At 53.0% G+C, this 15,946-nt stretch overlaps 10 protein-coding genes across 10 annotated transcripts; 6 read left to right on the top strand and 4 right to left on the bottom strand.

Annotated features, from left to right (window-relative positions):
* Positions 1–781: 781 nt before the first annotated feature.
* On the bottom strand, positions 782–1,684 carry BDV59DRAFT_187968 (uncharacterized protein). Its single transcript, XM_073691320.1, has one exon. It carries the CDS (start codon positions 1,017–1,019, stop codon positions 846–848), a length of 174 nt encoding a protein of 57 aa, XP_073543487.1. The 5' UTR covers positions 1,020–1,684; the 3' UTR covers positions 782–845.
* A 133-nt stretch (positions 1,685–1,817) lies between these two features.
* On the top strand, positions 1,818–3,719 carry BDV59DRAFT_187969 (WD40 repeat domain-containing protein). Its single transcript, XM_073691321.1, has 3 exons — positions 1,818–1,964; positions 2,024–2,189; positions 2,252–3,719. Exons 1-3 carry the CDS (start codon positions 1,927–1,929, stop codon positions 3,389–3,391), a joined length of 1,344 nt encoding a protein of 447 aa, XP_073543488.1. The 5' UTR covers positions 1,818–1,926; the 3' UTR covers positions 3,392–3,719.
* A 65-nt stretch (positions 3,720–3,784) lies between these two features.
* BDV59DRAFT_135360 (putative serine dehydratase domain-containing protein) lies at positions 3,785–5,381 on the top strand. Its single transcript, XM_073687050.1, has 2 exons — positions 3,785–4,064; positions 4,114–5,381. The coding sequence occupies exons 1-2, from the start codon at positions 3,864–3,866 to the stop codon at positions 5,263–5,265; spliced, it is 1,353 nt and encodes a 450-aa protein (XP_073543489.1). The 5' UTR covers positions 3,785–3,863; the 3' UTR covers positions 5,266–5,381.
* A 108-nt stretch (positions 5,382–5,489) lies between these two features.
* On the top strand, positions 5,490–6,416 carry BDV59DRAFT_196223 (uncharacterized protein; the record flags this gene model as incomplete). The annotated part of the gene is made up of 2 exons (XM_073692684.1): positions 5,490–5,861; positions 5,901–6,416. The coding sequence occupies 2 exons, from the start codon at positions 5,490–5,492 to the stop codon at positions 6,414–6,416; spliced, it is 888 nt and encodes a 295-aa protein (XP_073543490.1).
* Positions 6,417–6,706: 290 nt separating this feature from the next.
* On the bottom strand, positions 6,707–7,109 carry BDV59DRAFT_205848 (putative NADH-ubiquinone oxidoreductase 14 kDa subunit; the record flags this gene model as incomplete). Its single annotated transcript, XM_073694712.1, has 2 exons — positions 6,707–6,954; positions 7,076–7,109. The coding sequence occupies 2 exons, from the start codon at positions 7,107–7,109 to the stop codon at positions 6,707–6,709; spliced, it is 282 nt and encodes a 93-aa protein (XP_073543491.1).
* Positions 7,110–7,541: 432 nt separating this feature from the next.
* Positions 7,542–9,772, top strand: BDV59DRAFT_196224 (BOD1/SHG1 domain-containing protein; the record flags this gene model as incomplete). Its single annotated transcript, XM_073692685.1, has 3 exons — positions 7,542–7,763; positions 7,829–8,065; positions 8,108–9,772. The coding sequence occupies 3 exons, from the start codon at positions 7,542–7,544 to the stop codon at positions 9,770–9,772; spliced, it is 2,124 nt and encodes a 707-aa protein (XP_073543492.1).
* Positions 9,773–9,968: 196 nt separating this feature from the next.
* On the bottom strand, positions 9,969–11,227 carry BDV59DRAFT_135375 (eukaryotic translation initiation factor 4E). The gene is made up of 2 exons (XM_073687051.1): positions 10,315–11,227; positions 9,969–10,247 (listed from the first exon to the last, which is right to left on the bottom strand). Exons 1-2 carry the CDS (start codon positions 10,778–10,780, stop codon positions 10,009–10,011), a joined length of 705 nt encoding a protein of 234 aa, XP_073543493.1. The 5' UTR covers positions 10,781–11,227; the 3' UTR covers positions 9,969–10,008.
* A 276-nt stretch (positions 11,228–11,503) lies between these two features.
* On the top strand, positions 11,504–12,267 carry BDV59DRAFT_205851 (NOPCHAP1/New4 family protein; the record flags this gene model as incomplete). The annotated part of the gene is made up of 2 exons (XM_073694713.1): positions 11,504–12,004; positions 12,076–12,267. The coding sequence occupies 2 exons, from the start codon at positions 11,504–11,506 to the stop codon at positions 12,265–12,267; spliced, it is 693 nt and encodes a 230-aa protein (XP_073543494.1).
* Positions 12,268–12,623: 356 nt separating this feature from the next.
* On the bottom strand, positions 12,624–14,258 carry BDV59DRAFT_205852 (guanosine diphosphatase; the record flags this gene model as incomplete). Its single annotated transcript, XM_073694714.1, has 3 exons — positions 12,624–12,681; positions 12,740–14,087; positions 14,141–14,258. The coding sequence occupies 3 exons, from the start codon at positions 14,256–14,258 to the stop codon at positions 12,624–12,626; spliced, it is 1,524 nt and encodes a 507-aa protein (XP_073543495.1).
* A 621-nt stretch (positions 14,259–14,879) lies between these two features.
* Positions 14,880–15,881, top strand: BDV59DRAFT_187978 (putative translation initiation factor IF3). The gene has a single exon (XM_073691322.1). The coding sequence runs from the start codon at positions 15,004–15,006 to the stop codon at positions 15,697–15,699; it is 696 nt and encodes a 231-aa protein (XP_073543496.1). The 5' UTR covers positions 14,880–15,003; the 3' UTR covers positions 15,700–15,881.
* The last annotated feature ends 65 nt before the right edge of the window (positions 15,882–15,946 follow it).

Genomic DNA, 15,946 nt, shown 5'->3' on the forward strand with positions numbered 1-15,946 from the left:
CATTGAAAGATGCATTAGTGTGAGGGTCTGTATGGCCAATAAAAGCACTAAAGCAGATCGCTTTTAAGAACCGGCTACTTTTGATAATTAATGGTAGAGTCCCAATACCAGCAGGTAGAGGCTCTCAAAACAAAGCACATCCAACAATCTGCAATCGATAGTATATTCTCATCTTCGCAGATGTGCCGCCCTTCGCGATCCAGCGGGTGCTATTGACAAGAGTTAGTACTGATGGCACTAAGCCACCGAGCTACACTAGCACCGCAGCTAGACACATGCCTCCTCGAATGCGGTCCAATAGCGTGTGTGGAGTAGCGGAGCTGCGGCGCGAGTGTCTGGTGGGTGATGTGTTGCGTGGACCAATTGGAGCCTTGTTGGACTTCTCCAATGCGCTATCGAGAAGAAGGAGAAAAGCAAAAATAGCTGACGGATTGATCACCAAGTCAGAACGACTAATAGTAATCATCAAGCCCTACCAGAGATAGAGATGGTCCCAATATTCGGGATACATGACAATGACATGACGTGAGTGATCAATTCGTCACTTTAAATGGATCTGCTCTCTCGCGGACCTGGCATACCATTTTAAATAAAATAACTAAACGAAACCCTTCTATAAATAATGCGTGAATTCCAACTCCCCCGTGACTGAAGGCTAGCATGCACCTCCAATAATGTATAGAAAGAAAGAAATGTAAGATGGCGGCCAGGCAAGAATTAGGCTTCCATCTAATGCTAACGTCATCGTTTTAGTGGCCGAAGCTATGTCACGGTCGAATGCATATCAAATACGTGCCGTTGGAGGTGCATTTTGCACGAGAAGAGCTCGTCGCAGATATTATACCTTATTTCGGATTGCGTGGGGATATAACGAAGATACTTTCACTTGATGTGCTTGTAATATCTCCGTAGCTGGAGAATTTGTATGGTCGCTTCCTAACTTCCAAATCTAGCTGACCTAGATAGATGAAGTAGAACAGGGGCCTCTTCTTATCCTTTTCGGATGGCTTGTCCTTCATTACTAACTCAACCCATCGAGCAGATAAGATATAGGCCCATACTAGGTAAAGAACCTGATAGATAGGTTACCGTCAGGGTTTGCCCAGCTTGCACTCTAGCCCTCTAATGAAGGGGGGGTGCTGGGCACGGCCTGATAGTGTGGGCTATACCCTTATGTCTTTCTGGCATCGTTAACCCAATGGGGGTTAAAGATAGCTAAATGGGCATTTTAACTACCTAGAAGATCACAACAACCATCATACTAGCATATGTCGATGTATCTGTCCCTCGAATGTTCGGTGCATATGACATGATCACGTGTCGTCAGCTACATATACACTGACAGTCCAGTTTTTAAGTCAATCCACTTGGGTAAGAGCTGCTTGAAAGTATCTAACCACTTTGCATTCGGTGCGAGCGCGGGGTGGGGAGAATCAAGATACTGTACCGCGCAAAGTATTGGGCTCTTCCAAGGTTCTCTAATACGTAGAAGCACTGGATACAGCAGGCTTTACCTTTCATCGTCCCATGCTCTGGATGCTCGATGGATGCTCACAGGTATGTAGCTTGAAGAGATATAGTCTATAAGAGAAACGGTTCTAGCCAGAAAGATACACCAACTTGAGTCATATGTAGAAGTGAATATCGGTCGTGAACACTGCAGTATGGGATAGCAGTAGAAGATTGTACGCAATAGGCAGTTGAATAAGAGTCAGAAGCAAGGGGAAGGCGGTGGGGTTGTCTACAGCACGTGACACGGCTGTCCCGCACTTGGTCCCGACCCACGGCCATCTTCAGCTACGGCTTTCCGCGCCTGATGCGTGTCCGGGTTACCAGGGGCGTAACCCTTCAGGCTTAGCTGTTTATCTGCATGATTGTGTTCGGCGCCTTCGATTTCCACTGCCTTATGTGCACTCGGCCACCACCATGAGCCAGATCTTAACCGCCAGCCAGGCAGAGGAGCTGTATGTGTTTACATCTCCCGCGACAATTTACGCCCCCCTCCCACTGATGCGCAAAATAGGCACAAGTCTATGGTCGCCTATCTCACCTCGATAAAGGCTTCCCAGAGTTCCAACACCCTCCGCGAAGAACTCCAAATCGGTGACAGCTTCGACGAGGCCACCTGCAAGAAATATGAGGGACTGTTGGAGAAGAAATGGACGGGCATTGCCCGACTACAGCGGAAGGTAAATTCTCCCCGGTGTATTGCGGTATACCCCAACAGAGACGGGGACTGATCGATCTGCAGATATTAGATCTAGAATCTAAAATCACGAGCCTTCAGGCCGAGCTTGATTCTGTCCCTTCAATGGCCCGCGCCAAACAACACCAAGACCCTGACAATTGGCTACCGGCACAGTCGTCGGCACATACATTCGAGTCACATAGAGACGCCATTACATCCATCGCCTTCCACCCTGTTTTCACATCGCTCGCCTCTGGTTCTGAAGACTGCACGATCAAGATTTGGGACTGGGAACTTGGAGAGTTGGAACGGACCCTGAAAGGTCACATGAGAGGGGTCTCGGGTCTTGATTTTGGAGGTCAAAAGGGGCACACATTGCTAGCATCCTGCTCTGGTGACCTGACGATTAAACTCTGGGACCCGAGCAAGGATTACGCAAACATTCGAACGCTCCACGGTCATGACCACTCCGTCTCAGCGGTTCGTTTCCTTAAGTCTTCCGAAAATCTACTTGTGTCCGCCAGTCGAGACGCTTCTATCCGCATCTGGGACGTGTCAACGGGATACTGTGTGAGAACGGTTACTTCAAATAGCATCTGGTTCCTGGACGTATCCCCTTCATTTGACGGCAAATGGCTGGTAGCGGGCGGCCGGGACCAAGCCGTGACAGTGTGGGAGGCCTCCTCCTCTGAACCCAAAGCGGCCTTGCTAGGCCATGAAAATGACGTGCAGTGCTGTGTGTTTGCACCACCGGCAAGCTATGAATACCTGGCTACTCTTGCTGGACACAAGAAAGCGCCTCCCGCAAGTAGCTCGTCTGAGTTTGTTGCAACCGGCTCCAGAGATAAAACGATCAAGCTTTGGGAAGCCCGTGGAAGACTGATCAAGACCCTTGTTGGCCACGACAATTGGATACGAGGTCTGGTATTTCACCCTAGCGGGAAGTATCTGTTCAGCGTCGCGGACGACAAAACGATTCGCTGCTGGGATCTCTCACAAGAAGGGAGACTGGTGAAGACGATCAGCAACGCTCATGGCCATTTTATCAGTTGTATTCGGTGGGCGCCACCTCCCCGGAACGCGGCCGCCACAGAGCCGTCTGAAACGACCAACGGAGGGCCCAAAAAGCCCCCTGCAAAGCCCGCTTTCCAATGCGTTATCGCAACCGGAAGCGCGGACTCATGCGTCCGGGTGTTTAAATAGTTGTGCGGAATTTGGACCCGGTTGAAATTCTTGCGGAGTACCCTGGAGGCACTACTATCTTGAACTGGGGTTCCTATTCTCTTCATCCATTTACCCAACATCCTAATCTCATGTGGCTTTCTTCCTTCTTCACACGCCTGTACATATTTATCCCTTCATATTCTAGAATATGCTTATTTATGTGGTAACGCATACTTGTCGCCTGTGTCCTTTCACGTCTTGAGCAGGATATACCTTTCAGGCTCCAATTGCTGTTGCTAGTCGATATGGAAAATGTAAATACATATCCCAGTTCCAAACAATGCATAGGAGGCTTGGTCTTATTGTATGGATGGTGCAGTAAGAAGTTCTGGAGGCGGGATCTGGCCGTCCCCACTTACCCCGAGATGGAGACCCCAACCTATGGTCCAAGCCTAACCAAGCCCTTCAATCCAAGCAACATCCCTAGACCAAATACGAAACCAGACTCAGCATGGGCTCAATTGACTTCCCTTCGAGGCCTCTTCCGTCTGAAGATGACCTGAAACGGTTTTACGTCGGCAAGGATATCGGTGACGTACCGAAGCCGGCCGCCGTACTTGACCTTGCCATCGTTAAGCGGCACTGTGAAGCAATGCTCGAGGCTGTCAAACGTCTTAATGTTGGCTTCCGGGCCCATGTAAAAACCCACAAGGTGATACAGGTTTCCCCTTGCTTTCGTTCGACGGCTAACCCGTTCGAAGACGCTGCAAGTAGCAAGCTTGCAAGTCGGGAACGGATCAGGCGAGGCCAACTTCGTCGTATCGACACTCGCAGAAGCCGAGCTGCTTGTTCCTTTGTTGAAGGACATCAGAACACAAGGCCGCAAAGTCAATGTGCTCTATGGGATCCCTCTCGTGCCCTCACAGGTTCCCCGTCTGGGCAACGTTGCCCGTGAAGTGGGGGAAGGTAGCGTCTCCGTCATGATCGACCACCCGGATCAACTAGACTACCTGACCCAGTTTCGCGATATTGCTGGGTTTGCAGCCGGTGTCTTTCTCAAAGTCGACACGGGGTATCATCGAGCTGGGGTCCCACCCACCATGCTGAACAAGAACGGACTGCTGGAAAGGATTGCAGTTGAAGAAAGGGCCGGGCGTGTAGCGTTGCTGGGTGTGTATTCCCATAGCAGTCTGAGCTATGCAGCCACGAGCCCGGAGCAAGCCATGTCATACCTGAAGACGGAGATTGCTGGCTGCAGAGAAGCTTTGCGGGGAAACTCGCATCTCCTACCGACGGATAGGGAGCTGGTCATTAGCGTTGGGGCGACACCCCAGGCTGTCTCGGCGCATAATCTTCTCGAGGAACATCTCAGTTCAGAAGCCCGGGACTTGAAAGCGTTTGTGCAGAGCCCAGACCAAAAAACGGGAGCGCCAGTGAAGATCGAACTCCACGCGGGCGTCTACACTGTCCTCGACATGCAACAAATGGCGACCAACGCCAGACATTTGGGACAAATTGAGAACGAACTTGCCCTATCGGTGCTTGCGGAGGTATGCAGCGTATACAACAATGGCGAGCGGACTAAACCCGAGGCTTTGGTGGCAGCGGGAACGCTGGCCCTGGGGAGGGAGCCATGCCAGTCCTATCCTGGATGGGGCATGGTGGCTAACTGGAAGCAGCAGTCTGGGGTGAAGCGTCTTATGGTTGAACGCATTAGCCAGGAGCATGGAATTATCTCGTGGCTAGGTGGTGATGGACCGGAGATCCCGCTCCAGGTTGGACAGTCTGTTAGGATCTACCCGAACCATGCGTGCATCACGGGTGCACTGTATGGGTGGTACTTGATTGTCGACTCGAGCCAGGATGATGATTCGAAGATTGTAGATGTTTGGGTCAGAGTAAGCGGATGGTAGGGGAGCTCCGTTAAGGTCTCCATGTATCTGCAAAATACCTGGGTTTGACTCAGGCACTTGATATAAGAATGGAGATAATACCCAGAACAGAACTACAGTTGGAGGGTCCTAGGTACCTTAGGTCCTTTTGGGCATAATACTTGACAACTGTCGACTGCAGTGAAGATCCACAGTTCCCAACTTCCATCCCCGGAATCCCATATCGAAGTCTACAACCGCTCAACATGACCTGCTTCTTCGACCTTCCCATTCCCATCCGGGAGAGAATATACCGCCACACCCTAGTGACAACCCGTATCTTTGTCCGCCCCTTCATCACGGTGGAGTATCTCACAAATCCCAACCGAGCCTCCCAGTACGGGGTCCCGACCCTTTCGCTCCTCAGCGTCTCAAAGCAAGTCTACGAAGAAGCCATACCCATCTACCTCCGGGAGAATACCTTCTCCATTGTCCAGGTGGATGTCCTAGCCGCCGCAAGCCGGGAATACCCTCGACTGCTCCATAATCTCCATCAGATACGTAAGGTCGAGATCGTTTTCGACAGTCGAGATTACATCTACATGGCAGAATTCCTGAGTGAAGAACTGCCCGCTGTCGTAGATGTGATGGGTCAGTTGAACACGGGCATGGCGCAGTCGAGGCATACAGCAGTCGATGCCTTAGGGGCGATGCATGCCCGTTTCGAGCCACCAGAACCCACGGCGCATCGACACCACATCGAGAATATGAATGAGTACCTTTGGGGTCGAACGCTGACATTTCTTCGCCAATCGTTCAAATTGTCGTATCTCTACGTCGATTTGAGCCGCTGTACTTGTATCGACGGGTGCTGTCGACTTGCAGATCAAGTACTCGGCTGGGGTTGGCTTAAGGGCTGGGTACGGGGAATGCCGGACCAGATCCAGCTGAAAGGGACGTCGGACAGCGAGAGAGCTGCCATCAGTCGTATTCTGGACAAGCAACACTTCCACCGGAGGCTATCGCCAGGGGATGTCTATGAGCTAGACCGTGTGACCGATGTGAGAAAGTTGAGCGAATATAACGACGAGTTGCAGGAATTTCGGCTGGAACTTGACCGCGGATATGACGAAGGGGACGTCGGGGAGGAAATAACAGAAGACGAAGTGATCAACCAAGGGCGGGATCGTTAGGTGATACATACGAACTGAACCCTTGGATGTACAAAACGTACACACCATTACTCACAAAAGGGAACAAGTGAAATCTGCCATTGCAATGCGAGGAGAAATAAGTATGCGAAACACATGAATCTAAGGCCCTGCTCGTAATCTTTTCCTCCCACAGGTCCAGACACAGGAGTCGAGCGTAACCATTCGATTTTTTGGTACAAGACCGGGCTGGCAATATACCACGACCCGATTCAACAAAACCCCCCTTTCCATCAGAATTTTCCAGACAATATACACAGAAAGGATCACCTTCACGACGTCGCAGCCAGAGTACCGGCCTCCTCGACCTTGCTCAGTGTGCCCTCATCCCGTCTCCGACGCTTCTCAAGGATGGCCTCCCGGCGCTGTGCGAGAATCCGGAGCTGTCTATTCTCAACGCCCTGGAGCCAGTAGCCGAAGCTTCCACCAACACCGGCGAACAAGGGATACACCCAGAGGGACTCTTTGGCGAGGATGGGACGCATTTCAATGCCGAGCTGCCACAGACGGACGGCGATACCTGGGTCGGGTCGCGTTAGCGGGGAGCAGAGATACGCAGCCAATGGCATGTAGAGAATTCGGCGGGCACTCTTAAACGTAGGAAACCGTATCAAGCGAGCTGTAGACTGTGATATACGTACCGAAACCGCCCCAGAAGAGGACTTTGTGAACCATGACGGGGGAGGGGGCGCGGACGGCGCGGATTGCGGCTAGAAATGTCGGGGAAAAGAGGCGCTTGTGTAGACAGACTGTCTGGATTATAACGCAGCTGTAGTAGTGGTGTCGAAACACGATCCAGCGAGACAATGGAATGCAAGTTGGGCGGCGCAACAGGCGGATTGAGACGATGAGGTTGGCTTTCCCACCTGCTCCGTCGAATCACGGGACGGCAGTTCACAATCCGATCCGCCCCGGATTATCGTTGTGCCGACTGTCCCTTGTGCGGCCGCGTCGCGATCTGCGTCTTGGAACGCCGGCCCTGTTGCGATCGGGTTTTCCTTTGGCGCAGCTTGAATCAGACGATTGCGACTCCACGGGTGAGCTGGTTCTTCCGCACTCCACTCTGCTGCTTCCCCCCCGCCCCCGGCCCCCTGGGAACTTCTCGTCATGGCTGGTCCAGAGGAGGAGATGCCCGCTGCGGTCCCGTCCCCGGGTGTCAAGCGGCCATCAGTTGACATACAGAGCTTGCAACGGAAGAAGTTCAAGACCGATGAGCTTCCGTTGACCGCGGCGCAACACGGAGCCATCGATGGCCTTTTGCATGCCTTCAAGAAGAAGGGAGGATTCGATACGATTCGGAAAAAAATGTGGGCGGAATTTCATGACGGGGTATTGCTATTGCGTCCTTCTTGCTCTATGTTTCTCCGTTTACTGGGCTAATGTGCAGCGCGCAGGAGGGCAAGGCCGAGTTTACCAATCTTCTCATCGGATTAGCGGAATCTGAAATCGAGCGCGAGCCCGAACTGCTCTCGCGCGAACGCGGCAAGGCAGCGACCCTGATCGAAGGAGCTGTGGATCGCAGCGACATTTACAAGACCGTAGAGAAATCTCTTGATGCGCTAGCCTCGAACCACCTTCCCGCCATTCTAGACTCGGTTCGAGAGATACGCCGCCAGGATGTCGGCGACGACGTCGCAGCTCGAGAAGAACAAAACGGGAATAAAACCGACGAGGACTTTGCGGCACACGTCAAGGCGAAACGAGACGTACGAGACAAAATCTACGAAGAGGAAATGCGCAAGCAGAGAGAGATGGAAGAGGAGCAGAAGCGACGCAAGGCCGAGGAAGATCGCAAGCAACGCGAGCTCGAACGGAAAAAGGAAGAGGAAGATCGCGCGCGGCGACGAGAACGCGAGGAACAGCGACGCGCCGAGCAACGACTTCTTGACGAGCAAAGGGAAAAGGAACGCCAGGAGCGATACGAACGACGTCGACGGGAAGATCGAGAGAGGTATCGGGATTATGATCGTTACCGAGACCGTGATCGCAGTCGTACCCGGGATCGGGACTTAGACCGCGATCGTGATCGCGATCGTTATCGTCGTGACCGGTCTCCTGGCGGCCGCTCTGACCGTGCCATATCACCACGCCACCGGGAATCACGGAAAGAAATGACCGAGACGCCGAAGGAGCCGACGCCTGCTCCCCCTGTGGACGAGAAGTCCTTGGAGGAAGCCGCGTTGCAGATGCTGCTGAAAGAAGGCGAAGAGCTTGCGGCCAAGGCACGGCAGAAGCCCGAATTCGACTTTGAAGAAGCAGAAGCTATCGAGAACGGACTCAAGCCCCCTCCAAAGCCCAAGACATCCGACTCGCGGTATTCCAACACCCCAACAAAGTCAGGGAGTCCTGTGGTGGAAGGTGACATGCATAGGAGACGTGGCTCTACTACAGTGGAGGATCGCCCGAGGACCCGGAGACGCGACAGCCGTAGTCGGTCCCGGATGAGGTACTCACGATATGAAGAAGATCGCCGAGATTCCCGCGAGATATCCACTCGACCACGCGAACGCGATGCTGACGACCGACTGTCCATTCGCGATTTCCGCCATGACCGTTACGGTGATCGGAGTTATCGACCTAGCCGTCGAAGCCGAAGTCGATCTACGACGCGGGGGTATGATCGCGATCGTGATTTCGACCGAGCTCGTTCCCGGGGGCGATACCGGGATAGAACCCCAGACCGCCACAGGGACCGAGAGTACGACTCATACCGGGGTGACCGCAGTCGAGACCGTGACAGGAGAGAGCGCGAGCGAGACAGAGACAGAGATGATAGGGACAGGGATAGGGACAGAGACCGTGATCGCGAGCGAGAGGATTACCGTCGCCGTCGCAGCCGGTCCCGGCCGCGATACCGTTCACGCTCTCGTCGCCGGTCGAGGTCACGCTCTCAGCGTCGTGAAAGGGATCGGGATCGCTCTCGTGACCACGGTAGAGATCGCGACGGATACCGAGATAAAGAAAGGGAAAGAGACAACGACCGAGGCCGGACCCGAGACCGAGAGAGGTCTGTCTCGCGTGCATCTGCATCCTCCCGGCGACGATCTCGCTCACGGCGGCGCTCTCGATCCCGACGACGAACCCCAAGTCTTCTCGATATTGACCGTTATGTACCCCCGACCAGCAATCGAAGTCGGTCCCCTCGGCGACGGCTTCGTTCGGCAGAACGAGCAGAACGTGAGCGAGACGACCGGCCACGTTTTGTGGAGATCGACCGGTATATCCCTGGTGGTCAACGAGATCAAGACCGTGAAAAGGAGGCGGAACGAGCTCACGACTCGGATGATCGTCGAGCTCGAAGACGAAGTCCCAGTCGACGCAGGAGCCGCAGTCGTTGAACGGTTGTCTGTATCGGCAGGTAGATATCTATGCTGTGACGTGTACATTAAAACCAACATGTATCATTAGGCAAAATTAATGGGTAATTAATTACGTTGGGCGATATTGCTGGCCCCGGCAAATCTACATATTTGGAGCTTTTTGACGATAGTTACGCGATGTGCCGAGTGTCAAGACCCACCAAAGATAGAAAAAGGATTCTCATATTCTTCGTATCAAAATACATATAAACATTTCAAACTTGTGAAACCATCCCCTGGACTGCCTGGTGGTATCCGTCGTTATCCTCGTGACGCTTGTAGAAGTATGAATTGGCCCCCGGGCCGGAGGGTCGTAACTCGGGGGATAAGCGATCTAGAATAGTCTGCTCCAGGGCTTTGATAGATCGTTCGTTAGAGCCCAATTTATTCCAGACAGAAATCATATGGGAGTTGAAGCGGACCGAGGTCGAGACTCCGAGGACATGGTCGTGCTCTACACATACGGGGTCAGTATGGCGGACCGGACACAAACAGCTCGAACCGTAAGGCCACTGACATACCTTTTTCCAGAACGGCCTGAAACTCATTTGCCATGCACAGGATTGCGATCTCATGGAAGAAGGCTTGCGCCTTGCTCTTCGGCACGCGGAATCTCCAGCAGCCTCCCTTTTGGTTCTGGGGGTCCTCCCAGACGGGGCGCACTCCTTTCCGGAAGATATGGACAGTGTCGCGCAGGCGGACCTTGTTCCAGGGATAGTTGTTGTAGACGCGGTAGAAGGTTGCAATGTCAGCGACGTCTTCGTGGAGGACGTATAGTCTCTCGTCGTAGTCGGCGGTATCGGAGTGCTTGTCATACCAGACTGTCCAGTGGTATTGGAAAGGCAGAGGACGGAGCTTGCCGAATATGTTTTGGTGGAGTGTCTTTCGTGTTGAAGGCTGTTGGTGCTGTATATCGAGGGAGTCTTGCGAGATGGCTTCGTCTGACACGGGGCTGTGGTCGTTGACGTGAAGTCTGGGGACAGCCATTATAGTTATCCTGGGATGTGTCGTAGCTTGTTGTTGTGTCTATCAACCGGGATCGGTCATATATGAAACAGAGAATATTATCTAGAAGAGATCAGCTGTGTACTGGATATTAAGGGGAAGTTGATATGTCCATATCAGTCTGGATTATAGTGTAGGGAGTATATAGTGGGGGTCAACACCGGCATGGCCACCCGAAGCGACAATATAGAAGGAAAGAAGAACGACAAACCTCGAGATGACAGTAACCTCTATATATAAATTCTCAAGACGAAGAAGAATCTTACGTCTAGCGGGCAGACGTCAAGGCTGGAGCTCACCAGGACGGAGGAATCGCCATGGGAGTTGTTGAACTGGGGAAAGGAAGAACAGGAGATAGACGAGAATAATAAGAATGGCGAGAACAGAGCGACGATATTAATCCAGGAAAATTAATCTAAACCATCCTGGACCAGGATGAGTGATGCATTTACCCCTGTCGCTGCAGCTGTTCTTCACGGCCGGACGATCCATCCGATCGATTTCGGTCTCCAACTTTTTTTTCCCACCTGCTTCACCATCCCGACCAATCCTCTCCCGCTCTTCATCCTCCTTAAAACCTCCTGTCATTTCATCTTCCTCCTCGAAACAACCCAGTGAAGCCCCGCGATCCCCACCAATTCCGATACGAAAGAGGGGAAGGCCGCAGAAAACGATCCGTCATTGGCAAGCGCACTTCAATCCACCATGGCAGATGCGCATCGCAAGCGCCCACAACCCGACGATCTCCAACCGTCGACTTCCCACGCCAATGTGACGACTCTTTCTCACCGATCGCGCGTGCGTCCCAACCAAGAGTCCGAGGGGAAGCCATTCTCGCCGCGCAGAAACCCCGCATCCGTTGCTGACGATGACGACGACGATTTTACCTCATCCTCGGGAAGCGACAGCAGTGACGCGGATAGCGACAACGACGACGAGGAGGATGAACGTGCCGCCGACGATGAGCATGAACAGGTGGAAAGCCACGATGGCCTCGACCATCCCTTACCGCACCTACCTGCGCGACAAAAGCCGCGCATCCACCACGTGGAGAGGGATGCAGACCTGCTCTCCCGCATTTCCGCCTTCCTTCCGAAGATGAGAAGTGCTAATGACGAACTGCAGCGGGAGATAGACGCCGGCCGGGCAAAGGATGTCAGGTTGGATGAAGTTGATGATCAGGACGAGGGCCAGTATATTGAGATGGTAGGCAGATCACCCTGCGGTCTTCCCCTTCGCATATCTTTGCGTCTGTAGCTTACACAGATTGTCTATAGAACCTTGGTCTTGGAGTCTTGGAAGAAAAGCGTCAGGGCGAAAAAGGTAGCGACCATGCCTCGAACGAGGATCTCGCATCATCTGCCGCGCCGAAATCTGAGGTCCAGGCCGATTCGAATGTCTTGGGTACATTGATGGGGCAGGAAGATACATCGTCAAAAAAGCCCACGATTGAAGAGATGAGGGAATGATATTCTCGAGCATTTGGTTCGCTTTTCATGGTTTGGATAGACAAAATTGGATTGCATGGGCTGGCGCTCTGGATGGTTTGGCTCAATACATTTTGATATATGCTATACGTTATATCCACCTATATCTTATGGTCTGTTTGCTATACACTACCCACTCTCTCCAAAAGGCATCACTTGCATTTAGTCATAGCGTACAGTGATAGAAGCAATGTAATCTAGTGATAGTAGAAAGCTAATAAAAACAGTAGTAGCAAGTCAAAAGTCTAGTCATATTTGCATGAAGAGAAAGATAGTATGCACACCATCTCGCAATTAAATACCTTATTCATTCAGCCATATCACCACGTTCATTATCTTTACGAGATCTCTTTCACACGGCAAGTCCAGCCCGACTCTTGACTCAGAAGGGGCAAGCTGTTACGAAGTCAGTATGTGGACATTATATGAGCGCACGAAAGGGGTGGTAACTTACCTTGCACCCAAGCACCAGCCAAGCTCGTTATTCTTAATTTTCTTGGCGATCTTCACCTCACGAGACAGAGGCATCTCGTAACCGGTGTGCAAGAGACCCAGCATGAAGTTCAGGTCCAAACACCATTCGGGGCGATCACGCAATTCCTCGAGAGCACCTTCAACGCCTTCGAAGATTCCCCAGTTAGGCTCGCCAGCGCAGACGTTCGACGTCAATTGGTGGAGTTCGTCCAGAGTGAAGGAATCCGGCATGCCCAGAGGCTTGGTGCGGTCAAAGAAGTACGAGAAGATGTACACGTCTTCACGAGCGAAGGTCTTTTCCAGCGATGGCTGGTGGACACCGTTAAAGGAACAGGGCGCGAGACTGCACTCGGCGTTCTTGTTCAGAATCTTCTCAGCGAGGCCGCGGCACTGCGCAGCGGCAGAAATGCCTTCCTTCGGGCCGACCATCCTGAACATCGTCTTGCCTGGGCCGAGAGGATGATCCATCTCGAACTCCAGTTCCACATCACGCGACATGCCGGGCGCGATACAAGGATTCGCAATAGGCTGCTTGGTCCAGGTCAGGTCTCTGGGATTCGCAGAAAGCTTCGCCTCGACAACAGCCTTGTGGACGGTGTCACGAGCGGCCATAAGACCATATCCCAGATGGGAATGCTGGTATAGTTCGAAGTGGCGTCCGCCGAACTCGAGATCGTACTTGTGATCGCCAGGGGCGAGGTGCTCTGGCATACCGCCCGACTTGCTGTTCTGGAAGGTGGGCTGGAAGACGATCTGGGTGGAACCGCCACCAAGGTCAAAGATGGCGGCAGTAGGAGTCTCGTCGGGGCCGCCGATCTTGCCGAGAAGATAGTTCGTGGTAATCCAGGCATACACGCCCTCGTCAGAGCCATCCATGATCTGAACGCCGCCCTTCTCGCGAGACACAACAGGGAAGGGGTAAACAGTCTCCAGACGAGTTCTAACGGCTTCAAGGATATTCTGGCTCAACTCAGGACCAAGCATCCGCAGACCAGCGGTGGCCTTCACGGCAACCGGGGAGCAAGACTTGTATTCATCGGGGACAGTTCGCATCGCCACCTGCATGAGGGGATCGAGACTGCGGGCGGCGCCCTCTGCGTCTTCCTTGTAAGAGCTCAATCCCGAGCCACCCGATCTCTTCTCGGTCTGCTCGAATTCCTCATGTTCAAGCTCGGGAGTGGGGCCGCAGTTGTTGAAACGGTACACATGGATGCGGGATCCCTGACTTCCAGCATCAATCATCAATGCATACTGGATTAGGGGCTTAGATGGATCGTATGGCTTGGAGCATCGTTCCGTTAAGGGAGCGGATTCAGAGGTAGAGGTTCCTACAGCCCCGTTAGCAGTGACGTTGGACAGAGCCGGTTGGGGAGGGATATACCAGGACTGCCGAAGTGGGATGAGACGTGTCTTGGAGGGGACAGCCACAGAATCATCATCAGTAGAGCACCGATGATGGCACCGGTCTTGAGATACCGTGATCTTTGAGTCTGCGCCATGAGGGTTCCTGTAGACAATTGACTGTGCGGTGGTATTGTCAATAACCTATCCGACTGATTGACGGGAGTATTCGCGGTCTCGGAAGCCCGCGAACTCGAACGTTTACTTGCTCTGGAAGCCGAATGCAAGTACGATGAGGTGGTCTGTAGTTGTCGACTGTCCAATCCAGTCGACATACGAGTCACCTCCCTTTATCAGAAGTGTGCGGCGTCTCTTCCCAGAGACACGCTCTATTCTCTTCTATTTTCTCTTCTGGGTCGACCGAGTTGGTTTGAAGAAAGATCGAGTATCGGTCGATAGACTGGAAAAACGGAACCAGAAACCCCCCAGGGACCCTCCGGACCAGCCCAAAAAGGATCGTAGGAGATCGAGAGCTTTTGGAAGAGCGAATGGACGGAGAACTCGGACGGATAAGGAAGAGGGACGTCAGGAGGAGATCAGAGGGGGAAAAGAGAGCGAGTGCTGAGAAGAAGAAAGGAGAGAGCCGCAGGACCCTTAATCGGATGGCCTGAAACGGTCTGGATCCGCCGCACTGTGGCGCTCCAGTGGCGGACAGCTGGGCTGTGGCTGACACCGCCGCATGCATCCGTTTATGTCACGTTCCACTCGCAGTCCGCAACCTGCTCTCTCTCTTCGTTGCATCTGCCACCGTTTTCTTCTCGGCTTGCATTTTTGAACCCCGCTGAATCCACCGTTCCTCCCTCTCCTTCTTGCACTGGGCAAGGCAGGTTCCTTCGACCCATCATGAAGCATATTCGCGGTCTCCTCTCGACAACACAAGCTCTTCGGCATACCTTTCTTTCGTCGGCTGTATCCCCATCCCCGGTCCATTGCACTCGATACAATTCTCCTCCGATTCTTACGCAGCTCCGCCTTTATTCCACGCGGCGACGACAGCCCCCCGGAAATGCCCAATTGCTCGCTCGGTTAAAACAAGTGAAGGATGAAGAAATCCGGTCAGAATACGTGCGGATTGTCAATGAGGGAGGTGGCTTAGATGCTCCCGTCCGTCTCCGAGATGCCTTGAGTGCCTTTGATCGCTCGGAGAACTTTCTGCTACAGGTATCACCGGGCTCGCGTGACCAGCCTCCAGTCTGCAAGATCGTGAGCCGAGTTGCGATAAAGGAGCAGGAGCGTGCAAAGGCAAAGGCAACGCATGCTGCAAAGACCGCCGTCAAGCAGATTGAGCTGAATTGGGCGATCGATGCCCATGACCTGGCGCATCGCCTGAAGCAGTTGACTACCTTCCTGGAGAAGGGCCGGAAAGTGGAGGTTGTTCTTACCCGGAAAAAGGGAAAACGGGCGCCTACTGTGGAGGAGGTGAAGCATGTCATGGACAGTGTGATGCAGACTACGAGGGAAGCTGATGCGGTCCAGGTTCGACCGATGGAGGGTGAACCGGGGAAGCATGTCATCCTGGTGGTGAAGAAGCGGGATTGAGTCGGGTGCACAAGGAACCTGCTGGCTGTAAAATATGCATATGCAGACCCACTATGGGCTATGTGTAGTTTTCGTATATATCCTGGTCAACTCCATGCTGGGGACTAATACCATAGTGAACACATCTATACCATCTTGCATCGTACCTGATGTCTCCGCAATTCCACGCCGCTGATTGGCCCGCGAGATGACTAAGCGGACTCCCCTAAATTTTTCGGATCCGCGAGCATCTCCAGCTCTCGTCCTT

This window comes from Aspergillus ambiguus, assembly GCF_047715705.1.
Source record: "Aspergillus ambiguus strain CBS 117.58 unplaced genomic scaffold BDV59scaffold_51, whole genome shotgun sequence".
Classification (NCBI taxonomy): Eukaryota; Fungi; Ascomycota; class Eurotiomycetes; order Eurotiales; family Aspergillaceae; genus Aspergillus; species Aspergillus ambiguus.

Coding starts and splice junctions, on each gene's coding strand:
- BDV59DRAFT_187968 (XM_073691320.1), bottom strand. CDS start 1,019: ATGAAGGACAAGCCATCCGAAAAGGATAAGAAGAGGCCCCTGTTCTAC.
- BDV59DRAFT_187969 (XM_073691321.1), top strand. CDS start 1,927: ATGAGCCAGATCTTAACCGCCAGCCAGGCAGAGGAGCT. Junction 1,965..2,023: donor GCCAGCCAGGCAGAGGAGCT/GTATGTGTTTAC, acceptor TGCGCAAAATAG/GCACAAGTCTATGGTCGCCT. Junction 2,190..2,251: donor TTGCCCGACTACAGCGGAAG/GTAAATTCTCCC, acceptor ATCGATCTGCAG/ATATTAGATCTAGAATCTAA.
- BDV59DRAFT_135360 (XM_073687050.1), top strand. CDS start 3,864: ATGGGCTCAATTGACTTCCCTTCGAGGCCTCTTCCGTCTGAAGATGAC. Junction 4,065..4,113: donor CCCATGTAAAAACCCACAAG/GTGATACAGGTT, acceptor ACCCGTTCGAAG/ACGCTGCAAGTAGCAAGCTT.
- BDV59DRAFT_135375 (XM_073687051.1), bottom strand. CDS start 10,780: ATGGCTGTCCCCAGACTTCACGTCAACGACCACAGCCCCGTGTCAGAC. Junction 10,248..10,314: donor TCAGGCCGTTCTGGAAAAAG/GTATGTCAGTGG, acceptor CCGTATGTGTAG/AGCACGACCATGTCCTCGGA.
- BDV59DRAFT_187978 (XM_073691322.1), top strand. CDS start 15,004: ATGAAGCATATTCGCGGTCTCCTCTCGACAACACAAGCTCTTCGGCAT.